This window comes from Mesoplodon mirus, assembly GCF_964341445.2.
Source record: "Mesoplodon mirus genome assembly, chromosome: 2".
NCBI lineage: Eukaryota > Metazoa > Chordata > Mammalia > Artiodactyla > Ziphiidae > Mesoplodon > Mesoplodon mirus.
The window spans coordinates 50,685,598-50,704,555 of NC_138977.1; the positions used below are offsets into that span (position 1 = coordinate 50,685,598).

The window sequence follows — 18,958 nt, forward strand, 5'->3', positions numbered from 1 at the left end:
TGTATATATGTGCCACATCTTCTTTATCCATTCATCCGATGATGGACACTTAGGTTGTTTCCATCTCCGGGCTATTGTAAATAGGGCTTCTATGAACATTTTGGTACATGTCTCTTTTTGAATTATGGTTTTCTCAGGGTATATGCCCAGTAGTGGGATTGCTGGGAAAAGAGAATCTTTATACACTGTTGGTAGGAATGTAAATTGATACAGCCACTATGGAGAACGGCATGGATGTCCCTTAAAATCTAAAAATAGAACTACCATATGACCCAGCAATCCCACTACTGGGCATAGACCCTGAGAAAACCATAATTCAAAGAGTCATGTACCAAAATGTTCATTGCAGCTCTATTTACAATAGCCCAGAGATGGAAACAACCTAAGTGTCCATCATTGGATGAATAGATAAAGATTTGGCACATATATACAATGGAATATTACTCAGCCATAAAAAGAAACGAAACTGAGCTATTTGTAATGAGGTGGATGGACCTAGAGTCTGTCATACAGAGTGAAGTAAGTCAGAAAGAGAAAGACAAATACTGTATGCTAACACATATATATGGAATTTAAGAAAAAAAATATCATGAAGAACCTAGGGGTAAGACAGGAATAAAGACACAGACCTACTAGAGAATGGACTTGAGGATATGAGGAGGGGGAAGGGTAAGCTGTGACAAAGCGAGAGAGTGGCATGGACATATATACACTACCAAACGTAAAATAGATAGCTAGTGGGAAGCAGCTGCATAGCACAGGGAGATCAGCTCGGTGCTTTGTGACCACCTAGAGGGGTGGGATAGGGAGGGTGGGAGGGAGGGAGACACAGGAGGGAAGAGATATGGGAACATATGTATATGTATAACTGATTCACTTTGTTATAAAGCAGAAAGTAACACACCATTGTAAAGCAATTATACTCCAATAAATGTTAAAAAAAAAAAAAAGAGTCATGTACCACAATGTTCACTGCAGCTCTATTTACAATAGCCAGGACATGGAAGCAACCTAAGTGTCCATCGACAGATGAATGGATAAAGAAGATGTGGCACCTATATACAATGGAATATTACTCAGCCATAAAAAGAAACGAAATTGAGTTATTTGTAGTGAGGTGGATGGATCTAGAGTCTGTCATACAGAGTGAAGTCAGTCAGAAAGAGAAAAACAAATACCGTATGCTAACACATATATATGGAATCTTAAAAAATATGGTCATTAAGAACCTAGGGGCAAGACAGGAATAAAGACCGAGACCTGCTAGAAAATGGACTTGAGGACACGGGGAGGGGGAAGGGTAAGCTGGGACAAAGTGAGAGAGTGGTAGAGTATATACGGACATATAAACACTACCAAATGTAAAATAGCTAGCTAGTGGGAAGCAGTCGCATAGCACAGGAAGATCACTCAGTGCTTTGTGACCAGCTAGAAGGGTGGGATAGGGAGGGTGGGAGGGAGGGAGATGCAAGAGGGAAGAGATATGGGGACATATGTATATGTATAACTGATTCACTTTGTTTTAAATCAGAAACTAACGCACCATTGTAAAGCAATTATACTCCAATAAAAATGTAAAAAAAAAAAAAAAGAGTAAACCAAAAAAAAAAAAAAAGAAGAGCCAGGCAATACAGGATCCACAAGAGATAAGTGAATAGGTGTCTAAAGAGGATAAGAATAAAAAATCCAAAAATAGCAAATTTGAAACAGAATGGCAGAACAACCAGCCCAGGTTGGAGTATGGAGCTTTGAGGTTTTGAGTCATTCTAGGAGATTTGAGGCAGTAGGCTATGTAGTATAAGGAGCTGGAGCTGATCTTTCTGAAGGAAACAAAGAGTCTTGAGAGGTTGTGCCTTAATTAAAAGAGAGCTAGTAAAATTCCATCCACAAGCCGGAGTGAGAGAGAGGGAGCTCGAAAACATTTCAAGACAGTGACTTGAAAATAATTCACCAGTGAGAACCTGAAATCACAGGCCTCAGACACATGTAGCATTGGGGTGCTAATTCACACAACTGACACTGCATGTGAATTTTCAAGATGAGGAATTACTATCGAACTGTTCCATACCCTTGAGGCTCTTATCTCTAAAGACCATGGGAAAAATGGAAATGAGTTAAAATGGAATAGACTGTAACAAAGAGTGGTAACCAGAATAGAATGTTTTTTGCTTTTGTTTTTTTTAATAAATGTATTTACTTGTTTAAAAATATTTAAAAAATAAAGTTTTGTGTTAGACTTTAAGATATTGACTATGAATGTTTCTAGCAGAATGAAATTATTAGTATTCTTCATGTTTTCTTCTATATTTGTATTTATTATTTTCATAATTAAAAACAAAAATTCTTTTCAAAAATAAAAATGAATTTCAAAATTATTATTGTTAAACTCTGGCTTACTTGACATTAGAAGAGGAACAAAATCATCCCTTGGAATCAGAAACCTAGTTTCTTTGAAAATTCAGCTTCAATAGCAATACGGTATTCTTTCAGGCTAGAAGTCATGGCATTTACATTCACCAGAGCCTACTTTGTGACTTAGGGAAGAAACAGGAATAAAAAACAGAGAAAAATGGGGATGCAAGCACCAAAACCAGAAATTCCTTAACAAATGTAAGCTCTTATTTAGGTTACTTTTACGAAAGGCATCTATCTACTTGGTCTTCCTGGATTCATAACATAATTTCATATGTAAACAAGAATAGCTATTTACAACCTATGACAAAAGGCACATTTTCAAGTAAGCTCCCTTAACTGAAAATGGCAAGGGTCCTCTAAGGCTCTTCTCAACTACAGCTGCTACTGCCCACCCATTCCAAGCCACAAACAACCATAAAGGATTTCTTGAAATGGACCTCCACCAACTTGGCCTGTCCTTCAGCAAACATTTACTGAGCTCCCACTATGTACCCAGGCCCTATTCTAGGCACTGGAAATTCAACAGTAATTAAAATACCCAAAGTTCCACCTCATGAAGCCTACATTCTAGGGGTTGCTTTAGAAAGTTTCTTAATGCAGCTGTGATAGATAACAGACCCTGAGAAAGTCAGGAAGAAATAATGAAGAAGAGAACTGAGGAAGAACAGAGGAGGGGCCTAGAAGAGCAACTTCCAAATGTGGGCTTACAGTTTGCTTAGGAAAAAAGAATGTTTCTATCTACACAGTTATGAGTTTCTAATTTGGAGGTGGGGAGTGGAGTTAAACTAAATCGCCTTCATTGCATACCACTGAAAGGATTTCTAAATATTACTCTGAAATGTCAATGGACAAAACAAATTTTTATTGTTTCTCACCTCTGGAGTGGCTCGAAGATAAATGATTCCATCCAGTTCAAGGCTTTGGCCAAACTGGTTATTCATCCAGTCATGCCAGTCTTGATAAATGGTCCACTCTGTTTCATTCATGCAGTCAGATTCATACAAATTAGATGCAAAAATATACCTGAAAGAGAGTCTACATCAACACATAAATTCTTTCCAAAAAGCACAAAGAAAAAACGGATCTACTAAATGGACATGAAACATTCTCCTAAACCCATGGCAGATAATGCCTTGGTTAGCAGAAAAAACCAACAACAGAAGAAAACAACACATTATCTCCAACTACAGAAAATATGAACTTGGCCAGTGGTTCCCAAAAATGTGGTGTGAGAACCCCTGGTGGTCCCCAAGACCCTTCTAGGGGTTCTGTGAGAGACCAGATTACTTTATATACTGTGCTTCAACCAAAAGCTTACAACTGCTTAAAAACAGAAGCACAAATGAGAATACAGCTGACTTCTATTAAGTCAGACACTAAAGAGATTTACAGTTTCAAACAATGCTACTCTTCTCACTAATTTTTTGTTGTGAAAGATATAATTTTCACATCTTTTTATGTTTATATGTAATGGATTTATTATTACTAACTTTAAATAAGTTAATAAATGTTTTTTATATTTCTCAACCTTAATATCTAATAACATAAATATCAATAAGACACGAAGCTCTTTGGGCTCCTTAATAATTATTAAGAATGAAAGGGGTCCTAAAGTTTGAGAACTTCAGATCTAACTCTAGTAAAACAATCCTTGCATAATAAGCAGGGTAATTCTAAGCCTCCCTTAGAGATATATGATCTCCTAGCTCCAGGTGCAAGTCTAGAATACAGATCCAGATTTAACCAGAGCAGATAAGAATTTTAAGAGGGTTGGAAGAAAAAAAAACTTCTCTGCAAATTTGAATGAGATGAGATGGCCACTATACCAGTTTCCATGGCAGCTAGCAATTATGCTAGAACTTCCCTAATGGCATTAGTACCAAACTGCTGAAGGTATTAAATGTCATTTTCCATCTCAAATCTCCAACTCAGCCTCTCTTATTACTTGGATTCCCAGGAAACAGGAAAAAAATGTCCACTTCCAAGCCAAGATTCCAAACTGACAAGTACAGTCATTTATATATACCTGTCACTATACACAGATCGTTCAAAAAATAATACAGGTTTCTCTGCATCTTTGAGCTTGCCATTGAGAGCAGCAAGCTGAGCTCGTATTCGACTGAGGCAGGCATATGACTGGAAGGTGAAAGACCACCGTTCAGGTTTATCATACATCATCTGAAGAACATTCCCACCACTTTTCTGAGACGTTGTCAGTTCCTGTTTTGAATTTGAAAAAAGAAACAAAAAGCAATGATCAATAGGGCTATTTTAATGTTTTTTAAGTTAAAAAAAATTGGATAAATAAAAAACAACCCAATTTAAAAAATGGGTAGAAGACCTGAATATACATTTTTCCAAAGATATACAGATAGCTAATAGGCATATGAAAATATGCTCAACATTGCTAATTTAGAGAAACACAAATCAAGACAATGAGATATTCACACCTGCCTCTGAACACAGTGAAATTACTTACTGCTCTTACAAAATATCACAAAAGTTTACTAGTAACACTGCTTTGTTCAGATTTCTAGCCTAGCAACTTCCCAGGACAGAGTACGATGTGTTTAAGTAATTAAACAGGCAAAGCCATCTTAGGTCCCTTCCAGTATTCCTTTCACACTGAAAAACTCCTGAGATACCTTGGTGGTATCTATTTGCTAATCTCTCTCCAACCATAGCATCCACTTTTCTATATTCTGTAGAGCCAATTTCTTGTTATTAGATTTTTATATAATCTGATTAAAGTCATTTACGTTAGGGAATATCTGATTTAAACCATGAGTTTTTTTTAAAGAGGTTTGGTATCCTCAATGAATCATTTGCAAAAAATACAGAAAATAATTTTGAGCATCTATCCATTGCCACTTCACTACTACAGGCCAAAGTCAACAAATTCTAACATTCGAAGCTTCCAAATCAAAAAAAGGGGGGGGCGCGGTAAAGAGAAAGAAGCCACTGAAATTTTTTCCTTTTTTTAATTTTATAAATTTATTTATTTATTTTTGGCTTCACTGGGTCTTCGTTGCTGCATGCGGGCTTTCTCTAGCTGTGGTGAGCAGGGGCTACTCTTCATTGCGGTGCATGGGTTTCTCATTGCGGTGGCTTCTCTTGCTGTGGAGCACAGGCTCTAGGTGCACGGGCTTCAGTAGTTGCAGCACGCAGGCTCAGTAGTTGTGCTCGTGGGCTCTAGAGCACAGGCTCAGCAGTTGTGGCGCACGGCCTTAGTCGCTCCACAGCATGTGGGATCTTCCCAGACCAGGGGTCGAACCCATGTCTCCTGCATTGGCAGGCGGATTCTTAACCACTGCGCCACCAGGGAAGTCCCTGAAATTTATTCCTTTGAGTGACAGTATTTTCTTTCTTTTTAAATTAAAATTGATTGCACAGTAATAGAATATATTAGAATACTTTTGATATTAGAGTTGTCAGATTAAGAAAGAAAAAACAAGGGACTTCCCTGATGATCCAGTGGTTAAGACTCCACACTCCCAATGCAGGGGACATGGGTTCGATCCCTGGTCAGAGAACTAAGATCCATCCCATGTGCCGCGTGACCAAATAAAATAAAAATTAAAAAAAAGAAAGAAAGAAAAAACAAAACCCAGGACTCAGGGATGCTTCATCATCTTTTCTATGTCAAGCTATATAAAGATTCCCCCAAAAGTTATACAGTCTTTAATCTTGTTTTCTAACTTTCAAGGAATAAAATATGACTGCCTAATTCCTATTCTCAATCTTAGTTCAAATACCCCTGAACACTTCCTGAAAGTTCATGCTCAAGGTAGGTGGTTTTCCTGAGGAAAAAAAAAAAAAATCCAGAAGTGTAAACATTACAACGGACCTCAGTTTCAGTTAAGAACTAAAAACCACACAAACACATGGCACTTTGAGGCAGAATTTAAATTTCATACCACAAACCACATAATTAAGTGAAACTTCTTCTCAAAACTGGAAGAAAAAAAAGCATAAAATGGCAAGAGGCTAACAGTCAACAATAGGGCTGTTTAGAAATACTGAGCAGATGATGAACTGAAATAAGGGTGAAGTAATTGCCTTCCCAAACTGCTTAAAGAATAAATTTAATTGTATTAGAGTTTCAAGGGCCTTTGTTAATTTAATTATAAACTGACTTTCCACTTATTCATCATCATCCAGGGAGAAAATGTTTCATACAAGTGAATTTTTCCAGCTAAATGAAGTTTATCAACTCAACCAAAACTTTTGTGTAGTTATTTTTATAAAGAGGACAGTAGTGTCTATTTTATTTTCCTACCCTAGTAAGCATAGCATTTTGGAAATTACTCTTAGTAACAGAGACAACTTTATGAACACTGACTGCTGGATTTATAAGAGAAGTTAGCTAAAGAGCACAAGCTGCTATTCCACACATAAAAAAAATAATTAATTTTTTAAAGTTTAAAAAAATATATCAGGCACAGAAACACTAGTATGAAAAGATATATGTACCCTTAGGTTCATTGTAGCATTATTTACAATAGCCAAAATATGGAAACAACCTAAGTGTCTGTAGACAGATGAATGGATAAAGATGTGGTGTATGTATACAATGGAATATTACCTGGCCATAAAAAAGAACAAAATCTTGCCATTTGAAACAACATTAATGGAACTTGAGGGTATTATGCTAAGTGAAACAGGTCAGACAGAGAAAGACAAATACCACATGATATCATTTACATGTGGAATCAAACAAACAAAACCAAACCCCCAGCCTCACAGGTCTAGATGGGGGGTTGCCAGAGTGGAGGGAGGTAGGGGATGTGGGGTGAAATGGGTAAAAGGGATCAAGAAGTACAAATTTCCAGTTATAAAATAAATAAGCACAGCATACGGGATAGAGTCAATGATATTGTATCAACTTAGTATGGTGACAGACGGTACCTAGACTTCCTGTGGTGATCATTTTTACAATGTACACAAATGTTGAATCACTACATTGGACACCTGAAACTAATACAATATTATATGTCAATTATAGCTCAATAAAATATATTTAAATATTAAATACATAATATTAAATTATTAATTATCAAATAATCAAAAAATATACATTAAAAAGTTTTTTTACTTGACACTAAAAAAGAGGGGCAGAGGTGTAGTGGTATTTACGTATACATGGAATTCTCTGCAGTATAAATGTTAATTCAAAACACAAAATTTAAGTCTTGGATTAGTCTGCTCTATCCCTGGTTGCACTATCTGTAGCTTACTTAGCATATTTTCAAAAAAGAATGTGCTTAGGAATGTGAACACAAAGGCCATATTTAAGTTTTCTTAAAAGTTTATTTTTTATGTCTTAGATTTAGAAAATAAAGAATTTTCGCTGAAGAACTAGTAAGTTCATTACACAAAATATCCCTTCATTAAGAAAATATACTTCAATTTTAATAATTATAATAATACCTACTGTTTATTATCTATTTTATGCCAGGGACTACATGAAAAGTTTTACATACATTATCTCAACCCTATGAAATAGTCATTACTGACACTATTTTATAAATTTTAAAAATGGGGATCAAAAAGGTTGAATAACTCATTAATATCAATATATCTGGTAAGCAGCAAAACTAGGATTCAAGTCTAAGACTGACAATAGAGCCATATTCTTTCCAAAATGTTGATCTGCTATTAAATACTGAAGTTGTATCTATAAAGTAAGTAATATTTAATTTGATTTCTTGAAGGGAGATATTCAGATACTATGTGGATAATTAACTGGTGCTGGTGCTCTGTATTTCAATAATTTTATCTTAGACATGGATAACTTTACATAATTATACAATAGAGAATTCACTAATAACAAATACAAATTCACTAGTGAAAATACATCTGAGCTATTTTTATAAATAAAACTAACCGTGAAAAACAATTTTTTGTCTTTATCATTATCTGGGCTTACTATTTCAGGTTGTCTTTGGTGCACAAATACCTATTACCAAAATGACCATCAACTTTATTTTGTTTTGTTTTGTTTTGTTTTTGGCTGCGCCCCACGGCTTGTGGGATCTTAGTTCCCTGACTAGGAATCGAACCCGTGCCCCCTGCAATGGAAGAGCGGAGTCCTAACCACTTGGACCACCAGAGAATTCCCTAAAATAACCCACTAACTTTAAAATAAACTTCAACAACTTCTACATTAATTAATTAAACATGGCACTTTTGAGTTTAAGTTACATTAACAAATATATTTAAAGTACTTCTATTTAGAAATTGCATGTGATAGATACTACTATGTGTTCCCTAAAACCAGGTTGTTTTTCTTCCTAGACACACAGCTAGGCTTTATTTCCCAGTCTCCCTTGTAATTAACTGTAGCCAGAAGACTCAGTTCTAGCCAGTGGAAGTAGGGCAGAAGCAATGTTTACCATGTCCAGGCTGGACTCATAAAAACCTCTCAAAAGTGATGATTCTTTCTTTATTCATCAACTGGAAGCAAAAGACACCAAGGCCCTAGAGCAGCGGTTTTCAACTTCAACTCCAGGGCAGGGGTACCAAAGTATGATCCCCATAACAGCAGCATCAACATCACTTGGGAACTTGCGAGAAATGCACATTTTCAACACCCCACTGCCAGACCTATTAAATCAGAAACGGGATGAGGGCCAAGTCTTTAACAAGTCCTCCAGGTGACTCTACTGAACACTAAAGTTTGAAGCACTGTCCTAGAGGTTAGATGAGCCACACATTAGAAGGGGCCTGGCTCTCTGAGTGACAGCATGGTATGCCATCCACTCAATACCATATTGTACTGTACACTGCCTGAGAAATGAAATTTTATCATCTTAAACCACAGAGACTTTACTACAGCAGCAAGTATTACCTTAAATTTACCTGATACGGACTTCCTTGGTGGCGCAGTAGTTAAGAATGCGCCACAACTACTGAGCCTGTGCTCTAGAGCCCGTGAGCCACAACTACTGAAGCCCGTGCTCCCACAACAAGAGAAGCCACCACAATGAGAAGCCTGCGCACCATAATGAAGAGTAGCCCCTGTTCACCGTAACTAGACAAAGTCTGCGAACAGCAACGAAGACCCAATGCAGCCAAAAATAAAAATTAAATTTAAAAAAAAGAATGACTTATCAAAAAATATGCTGTTGTTTCACAGATAAGTATATTTTATCCCTTCTTTCGCAGAGTTACTAATTTTGCAGTGACTTCTTAGTGGTAAGAAGTGTTAGATAAAAGTAAAATAGCATTTCACAATAAATAACAAAGATCTCCCAAAAGAATTCAGCTCACTGAGAAACAGACTAAAAATATCTTCCTAACAGTCTGTAGACCTCAAAAAATAAGCTAAAAGAAAGCAATTAAATCAAAGCTTTGGGCCTAAATAATAACATAAATCACCAAATAAAGCACATTGTTATTTGAAATAAATCTTTAATACAAAGACTGATAATCATCTGGGTCATATGATTTAAAGATAATCTTACCATGGGAGGGGAAGGGAGGGGAGACTACATAATCTTTCTAGGTACTTTCTTCCTCTTTATTTTGCTAAAATTGGTGGGAGCTCATCGATAGTATAGCAACATTTCAACCACTAGGTGGCAGGTAAAAAACAAAACCAGCTAAACATGCAGGTGCAAATTAAATTACTGATTAGGGGAAGAGATCAAAGGTACCAGCAGCCCAACTCTTCCCAAGAAGAGTGTTACTGCCAAGAAGTGTGATTAAATGGAGAACATTCGAAGTAGGACTGGCCTTACCGGATTTGGGTCTGAAGACAGTCTACTTCTCACTATTGACAGCATGCTAAGAAAGCTTAGATTTGGATAGTGGTTCACACTATAATCCCAAGGAATAGGTCAGGGATGGGTCTGGGAAAGAAGGGCCCCAGGATGAGGGAAGAAATTCCATTTCTTGAGGTCCAGGAAAAAAGAAGAAAATATCCAAAGATACTGAGAACCCATCCACTCATTACTACCCTCACACTCCACTACCTTATCCCCAAAATACTATCCCCACAGTCTGAAACTCCACCTAAGTAGAGAGGATTAACAACATAGTAGCCTTTAATACACACACAAAAATAAAACTATCCTCCAAGAACGTACACAAATATACAAAATCCAATGAAGGTTACCAAATTGTAACATGGTGGAGACATGACTGGATTACAGGAAAATGATGAAAGTATATGTTAATGAAAGTATATGGGGCTTCCCTGGTGGCGCAGTGGTTGAGAGTCTGCCTGCCGATGCAGGGGACACGGGTTCGTGCCCTGGTCTGGGAGGATCCCACATGCCGCGGAGCGGCTGGGCCCGTGAGCCATGGCCGCTGAGCCTGCGCGTCCGGAGCCTGTGCTCCACAACGGGAGAGGCCACAACAGGGAGAGGCCCGCGTACCCACCAAAAAAAAAAAGAAAAAAAGAAAGTATATGTTAACAATAATAGTAGGTTCACTTGCATGGTAGTTATGAAGAAAGTTTGGAATTTTGACTCTAGTACACAGGAAGAAAATGCTCCAGCCCATAAACATGAATACCAGATCCATGAAGCCAATTCTTAAAATGGAGGCAGATGCATCAATGCATCTTAGTCTGATGACATCAGTCATTAAGATAATATAACTAATTTCCCTGAGCTCTGATTCTAAGCTTAATAGACAACCTTCTTATTATAAATTGTCTTCCCATGTATATTAATGCAATGTTTTCAACCTCTCCTCTCCAACACGACTGAAGGGTTCAATACACTCCTAACACTAACAGTGATTCACTAGGGCAGTCATTTTTAACCGGGAGGCATCCCACATATTTAAATTCCCAAGGGATTGTTTGTTGTTTGAAAAAGCACCCCAAATCCTTGAGGTCGTATAAGTTCCTTCTACTGGGCCTATATAGAGAATGGGCTGACCTACATCAATGAATCTGATAATTATATTTCTCTCTGCAAATTAAAAATTTTGACATTATAGTTTTTATATATGTTCCTGTGTGCTTGGTTAACATAAGGTACACTGGGAATTCCCTGGCAGTCCAGTGGTTAGGACTCTGCACTTCCATTGCAGGAGGCACGGGTTCAATCCTTGGTGGTCAGGGAACTAAGCCGTGTGGTGTGACAAAAAAGAAAAAAAAAAAAAGTAAGGTACACTGAGAGGCAGAAACATTTCATATGCCAACAAACCAGCTATACATGTTTAATATGAGTTAGAAGCTATGATATTAAAACTAGAATGGACCTTAAGTGAAGGTCACCTAATCCAATCTAGTCTAACATTCCCCCAATGAAAGGGTTCCTTCTGTATTTTTCACATTGGTTTAATTTGGCTACTTTCTACCTAACCCCTGAGAATGACTGCACTGAAAGTTGAACCCAGAAATGAGGGGGAGAAAGATTATTTTTAGAACACAGGTCTCTCATTTCTAAATGTAAGCAAACTTGAATAGGGCACTTTGAAAGAGGCCACAAGACATACTTTAAGAGGTAAAAATGCAGGGTGAGGGAAGACAGAAGATCCAAAGGAAAACGGGCAAAAGCATCTGAAAAGGGACTTTACAAAAGAAATCCAAATGGCAAATAAATTAATTAATTAAAGGAGCACCATCTCATTAGCAATCAGGGAAATATAAATTAAAAACATAAAAGATATTAAATGTTCAACAGAATGATAAAATTTAGGAAGCTAGACAATACTAAATATTGGCAAAGGGGTGGACCAGTGACAGCTTCAGTACACTGTGGGGAATGTAAACTGGTAAAACCACTTCAGAAAGTAGGCATCATACACATACCCACCACCCAGTAATTTTACTTCTTATTCCAAGAGAAACTCTTGCATGTGTACACCAGGATTCATATTCCTAATGGGGCTGTTTTTACAGCAACTAAACTAGGAACCACTCAAAAACTGATCAAAGGTATAGAATGGACAAACAGCCATATATGAACACAATTGAATACCACATGGCAATGAAAATGAACAAGCTATAGCTGCATGCAACAATACAGACAAGTTTCACAAACATTAAGCAAAATAAGCAAGAGGAAAAGGAATGCAAACAGATGATTTCATTTATACAACATTAAAAAACAGACAAAACATTATATTTCTTAGAGATATGTTCATGTACATCAAATTCTTTTTAGAAAGCAGAAAAATTATTATCACAAGAATTATTTTATGTGAGTGATTACCCCTAGCAGAGTTATTACCCTTGGGAAGAAGATACTGTGACCTGAGAAGAACAAACAGGGACTTCTTGAACAAGAAAGTAATGGTCTATTTCTTGACTTGGGTGATGGTTACAAAGATGATAGCCTTCAAATTGTTCTTTAAACTGTACATAGGTTTATATACTTTTCTATAGTTATATCATATGTCAATAAAAAATGTTGAAAGAAGCAAATAAATTTACCCACTTTAAAACTCTACTTAAGGCTAACTCTGCCCTTCCTCAAAGACCAGACTGAAATATCAATTTCTTAAGGAGATGGAGTCCATATGGGAAGGAAGTCCCTTCAGGGTTTAGTCCTAGATTATTAAAAGGATTGGGGTGTAGTGAGCTGGGTCCCAGACTTAAAGTTAACTATGTTTGGCAAACAGGTATATGAGAAAATACTTTTGGTTGTTAAAAACCAATGTCCTCAAAGTCTGCAGAGTACCTTGGCTGGTGACTCCTCCTTGTATATATGATTTACATTTTAAATATTCAATTATTATTCCTAGATTCCCTAGACCAACAGCTAAACTTTTAAAATTAGACATTTCTTTTTCAAAACCTCTCTGTTCTCCTCAGACCTAACAAAGCAAGTTTCTAGCACACATTTCCATCTTTCCGTTTCTGCTATGCTGCTTTCAATTTCAATTCTCATTTCTCCAGAAACAAAAATCTTAGCAATCAGATCTCTCTTCTTCATACACATACAATAAAGTTTGCTGTAAAGAATGGAATTTAACGATTATGCCCTCTTTCTCATTTGCAGTGTAGGATGGAAAGTTCTGGGAAATTGAAACTTGTGTCCAGGGTGAAAGTCTGACAAGAACGAAAGTACAAAAATAATGGCTGTCTCTAAGACAAAAGTCCTGAGAAATAAACTAGTAAAATTCAGCTATTGGGTAGCTGTTTTTGCTTTTCTTATTTACCTATTTTTAAACAAAATGTAAAAAGCCACGCAAGAAATTTAACTTACAATTAGATTTTTTTTTTTTTTTTTTTTGCGGAATGGGGGCCTCTCACTGTTGTGGCCTCTCCGGCTGCGGAGCACAGGCTCCAGATGCGCAGGCTCCGCGGCCATGGCTCACGGGCCCAGCCGCTCCACGGCATGTGGGAACTTCCAAGACCGGGTCACGAACCTGTGTCCCCTGCATCGGCAGGTGGACTCTCAACCACTGTGCCACCAGGGAAGCCCCAATTAGATTTTTTAAAAACGTTTTAATTGGGCTTCCCTGGTGGCGCAGTGGCTGAGAATCTGCCTGCTAATACAAGGGACACGGGTTCGAGCCCTGGTCTGGGAGGGTCCCACATGCCGCGGAGCGGGTGGGCCCGTGAGCCATGGCCGCTGAGCCTGCGCGTCTGGAGCCTGTGCTCCGCAACAAGAGAGGCTGCAATAGTGAGAGGCCCACTTACCACGATGAAGAGTGGCCCCCGCTTGCCACAACTAGAGAAAGCCCTTGCACAGAAACAAAGACCCAACACAGCAAAAATTAATTAATTAATTAATAAACTCCTACCCCCAACATCTTCTTTTAAAAAAATAAATAAAAAAACATTTTCGGCTTCCCTGGTGGCACAGTGGTTGAGAGTCCACCTGCCGATGTAGGGTACACGGGTTCATGCCCCGGTCCAGGAAGATCCCACATGCTGCGGAGCGGGTGGGCCCGTGAGCCATGGCCGCTGAGCCTGTGCATCCGGAGCCTGTGCTCCGCAACGGGAGAGGCCACAACAGTGAGAGGTCCGCATACCGCAAAAAAAAAAAAAAACCAACATTTTAATTAATTTTTCAAAACTTTAAAAATTCTACTTAGATGCAATGGAGTGCATAAGCTTAAGTGCATAGTTCAATGCGTGTTATACATATATATATACTTCCACGTAACTACTGCCCAAATGAAGATACAGACCTAGAGCTATATTTGAAAGTCTGTTTGTTTGTTTTTAAATTTATTTATTTTTGGCTGCGTGGGGTCTTTGCTGCTGCGTGCAGGCTTTCTCCAGTTGTGGCGAGCAGGGGATGCTCTTCATTGCAGTGTGCGGGCTTCTCATTGCAGTGGCTTCTCTTGCTGTGGAGCACAGGTTCTAGGCACACGGGCTCAGTAGTTGTGGCTTGCGGGCTCCAGAGCACAGGCTCAGTAGTTGTGGCGTACAGGCGTACAACGAACAGTGTACAACGAACAGTAGTTCGTTGCTCCGTGGCACGTGGAATCTTCCAGGACCAGGGCTTGAACCCGTGCTCCCTGCACTGGCAGAAGGATTCTTAACCACTGTGCCACCAGGGAAGCCCTATATTTGAAAGTTTTATTGCAAAAGGAAACAAAACAAAACAAAACAAAATCCAAGAATACAACTGTTCTCTAAATCAAGATTTTTTATTTTATTAAATAAAGTTTATTTTCATACCTCAAATTCATCCTGAGTACTTTGAACATTGCACCACCTGGCAACAGGTTCAGGAACCACTTCCCAATCCTCACAGACTTTTTTAAGGATATTCACAAATGTTGACTTCCCCGCAGCTGTTGTGAGAGGAAAAGTGAAACTGAGGAAGGAAATTTATCAGGAAAAAAATGCCAAGACAGCCATCAGCTTTTACAAAATTTATAATAGCAAACAATACAAAAAAGAAAAGCATTTGATTTTCTAAACTTTCTCTTTTAGACTTTACTTAAATGAAAAGTAAAAGGATCCCTGCCCACCTGTATTAAGCTCACTTGTTTGTTACTGCTTTTAGTTTACCAAAGCCATGGAACAGAATTTTTAAAATTCTAGGGAATTCCCTGGAGGTCCAGTGGTTAGAACTCCACACTTCCAATTCAGGGGGGATGGGTCCCATCCCTGGTCTGGTCGGGGAACTAAGATCCCGCAAAAAAAAAAAAAAAAAAAAAAAGTAAAAATTCTAGTCCTAGACTTACTTTCCTTAACAAAACAGAGATAACTGTGGAAAGTGGTTAAGGCTATTCTCCCACTTAATTAGGTATGTAATTTTGGGCAAGTCACTGAACCTCTCAGAGCCTGTTTCCTCATAATACAATGGAGACTGTAATAATAATACCCTCCTCATGGAAACTGCTGTGATAAATAAGTAAACCATCACAACAGTGACAGTCATTCCAGGCTCTTGCATTTTCAAAATTTTCCTCTCTACTGGCTCTATTCATTCAGTTTACAAACAAACTCAGGTTTTTCCTATCTAAAACCAATCTAGAAACAACCAAATAAACCACAAAATTAATATAAAGATGCCGCCAGGGAATTCCCTGGTGGTCCAGTAGTTAGGACTCTGAGCTCTCACTGCCGAGGGCCAGGGTTCAATCCCTGGTCGGGGAACTAAGATTCAACAAGCCAAGCAGTGTGGCCAGAAAAAAAAAAAAAGCATCCAATTCCCAGAGTTTTAGGATGGGAAATAATATGATTATTATTATATGACACTAATTATCATACAACACTATGGCTAACAGAAACTATAAAAATATTTTTGCAAAACACTTCCTACAAGCAACAGCCATGTTTTTTCTGCTTCACTTTTATGGTTCTGTGCACTCTATCAAACTCCTTAAAAAAAAAAAAAAAAAGTTGTACAGACTTCATTCTACCTGATCGTTCACTAGTTTCTGAGATATCTAGAAGGAAAAAAAGAAAACAGTTTGGGTGTAACCAAGACATTATATTCACTATTTTAAAATTATCTGGGAGGGCTTCCCTGGTGGCGCAGTGGTTGAGAGTCCGCCTGCCAATGCAGGGAACACGGGTTCCTGCCCCAGTCTGGGAAGATCCCACATGTCGCGGAGCAGATAGGCCCGTGAGCCACGGCCGCTGAGCCTGCGCATCCGGAGCCTGTGCTCTGCAACGGGAGAGGCCACAACAGTGAGAGGTCCACGTACCGCAAAAAAATATATATATATATCTGGGAATTCATTCAATTTAATAGTAGGAAAAGTCTTGACCTAGAATTTGACAGGGTTTAACAATACTCTTAATGACCACCACACCCTTCCTACATGAAGTCACCAAATGTGATTATATTAGTCATCTCTGGTCAGCATGATGTTTTCTCTCTATATATATATATATGAATACAAATGCACACGCACATAGATAAACATATAAAAAAAGCAACTGAAGCAAAGCCTCCTCTTCCTTATAAACTGGATCCAAAGAGGGCAAAAAGAACTCACCTTTGACTTGAAGAACTATAATCAAACCTAAAACATTACAAACGTCGATAGAAAAGAAAAAAAAAAAAGAGGGAGGGTCAATCAGAAGGTAACACAGAGAGAAGAGTTAAGAAGCAAAACACAAAAGTCATATTACCACCAGAGGACAGGCAAAAAACTTTTAAGGATAAACTAGATGACCATGAGGTTTAATCATAGGAAAAACACTGGTGGACCACAGATTTCATGTGAAGAGGGTAAGCACAGAAACTGTAAGCCATTTAGAAGAAGTGAATGGAAGCATGTAAAACGTTTACCAGACATTCACTGAGCTAGATGGAAGAAGGAAGGAAAACATGATGTTCAGAAAGAGCACCCAAGGAACACATTAAAACACCAGCCATCAGCTAGAGTCTGAAAGCACTTAAGGCTAGAGCATTCAGCTTTCTTCTGATACTGCTTACAAACAGAAAAAGTTCATGTGGTCATACTCTGAAATTTTAAGAGTAATAACAGTTACTCTCTAAAATTACTCTTTAGTTCAAGCAGTGTAAAAATAGTTACCTGCAGTTCCCAATCAGACTAATATCCAGTTCCTTAACTTTTGGGGAGGAAATGGAGAGCTTGAAAATAAGCTAATTAATAAAATTCTAGGAAGGCAAAGGAGAACAAGAACCAAGGACACTGATGTTAATACTTTAAAACGTCATGGGACCTAACAAAATTATTAATGCCAAGTAGGCATAATGATGCCAAAAATCATTCTATACAGACCATTAAGATGAGAAGTAGGTAAGGACTCCAAAATCTAACATAAGAGAGTATTTTAGTTAGAGAACATGAGAAAACAAGTTACATGAGTATGAAATGAAAATGACCAGTTAAAGTTCAAATTTTTAGAAAATAGAGGAATCATGAAACAGTCTTCTATACACAGATTAGCAATTTGTACATATATAGCTTATTTGGGTCTGGCAAATAAGGCGGAGGGCACATAAACAACAGTATAAGAGCATTAATAAACAGCAAATGACAAAGCTGCAGTGTCAGGGAAAACAGTTAAGTGGTAAGTGACATATCCCATCTAAAGAGCAAATGGTTCTCTTACAGAAACACAGTGCTACCAGATCTTCAGATTTTTCAAGAGAAGCCAAGAATCTAGATGTTTATGGGAAATCTCAACATTTGTAAATGCTAGCAACTAATAAAAAATGCTTTTTTCTAATTTGGGCAGGCCAATATTGTGTAAATGCAGGCCATCAGTTTGCAGCTCCTTCCAGTGTAGGTAATGGGGAGGTCAGAGAATCTTAAGCAAGGGATAACACAATCACATTTGTATACTGAAAGACTGCTCTGGAAGAATTTTGAGAAACTGGAGAGGGGGTGACATATTAGGAAATTATTTTACGTGCTGAGAAGATTAAAGATGCTTGGAAGGAAGTAAATTTCCAGATATGATACATTGCTTCAGTGGATTTAGGAAAGGGAAGGGATTGTGGTATAAATCTGAGACGTTGTTCATTCAAATTTACTTTTGAAAGGTTTTGTTCATCTACTTTCTCCTGTCTTGATACATGGTCTTCTATATCCAGTAAGTAGCTGTGAGGAATCATACTAGTAAACATTCACCTTCAAAGAACTTATCCAGCTAAGAAGAAATGAGAGTCTATTCCATTGATCTTTCCCACTGGTGCCTTAATATTGGAGCAATGAAACAAGATGTCCTCTTTGAGGGTGTGTTCAGCTTTTTCTATTCCTTGGAATGCTGCTAAAGCACCTGTTTGCCTTGCCTTTTTTTTTTTTTTTTTTTTTTTTTTTTTTTTTTTTGGTACGCGGGCCTCTCACTGTTGTGGCCTCTCCCGTTGCGGAGCACAGGCTCCGGACGCGTAGGCTCAGTGGCCATGGCTCATGGGCCCAGCCGCTCCGTGGCATGTGGGATCTTCCCGGACTGGGGCACGAACCCGTGTCCCCTGCATCGGCAGGTGGACTCTCAACCCCTGCGCCACCAGGGAAGCCCCTGCCTTGCCTTTTTAAAGAAGTACAAGTGTTTCAGCATGGTAAGAATTAAAATTTGCTGTATGCATGAATGGCCAGTACCTAACTTGGAACCAAAAAAAACAAAATCCTACCAAAACAGGAAGTACCAGGCATAGGTTTCCTGTGGTAGGAAACAGAGAAGAATCGGAAGTTCTCA

General features: G+C 38.2%; 1 protein-coding gene across 2 annotated transcripts in view; it reads right to left on the reverse strand.

Moving 5' to 3' along the window:
* Positions 1–18,958, reverse strand: part of DCK (deoxycytidine kinase) — a 60,990-nt gene that overhangs the window by 40,752 nt on the left and 1,280 nt on the right. For both annotated transcript variants that reach the window (XM_082602945.1, XM_082602946.1), the window contains exons 2-4: positions 15,011–15,126; positions 4,442–4,635; positions 3,291–3,438 (exon numbers count right to left, since the gene is read on the reverse strand). In XM_082602945.1, coding sequence (XP_082459071.1) covers positions 3,291–3,438; positions 4,442–4,635; positions 15,011–15,126 — 458 coding nt within the window. The remainder of the gene's footprint in view (positions 1–3,290; positions 3,439–4,441; positions 4,636–15,010; positions 15,127–18,958) is intronic.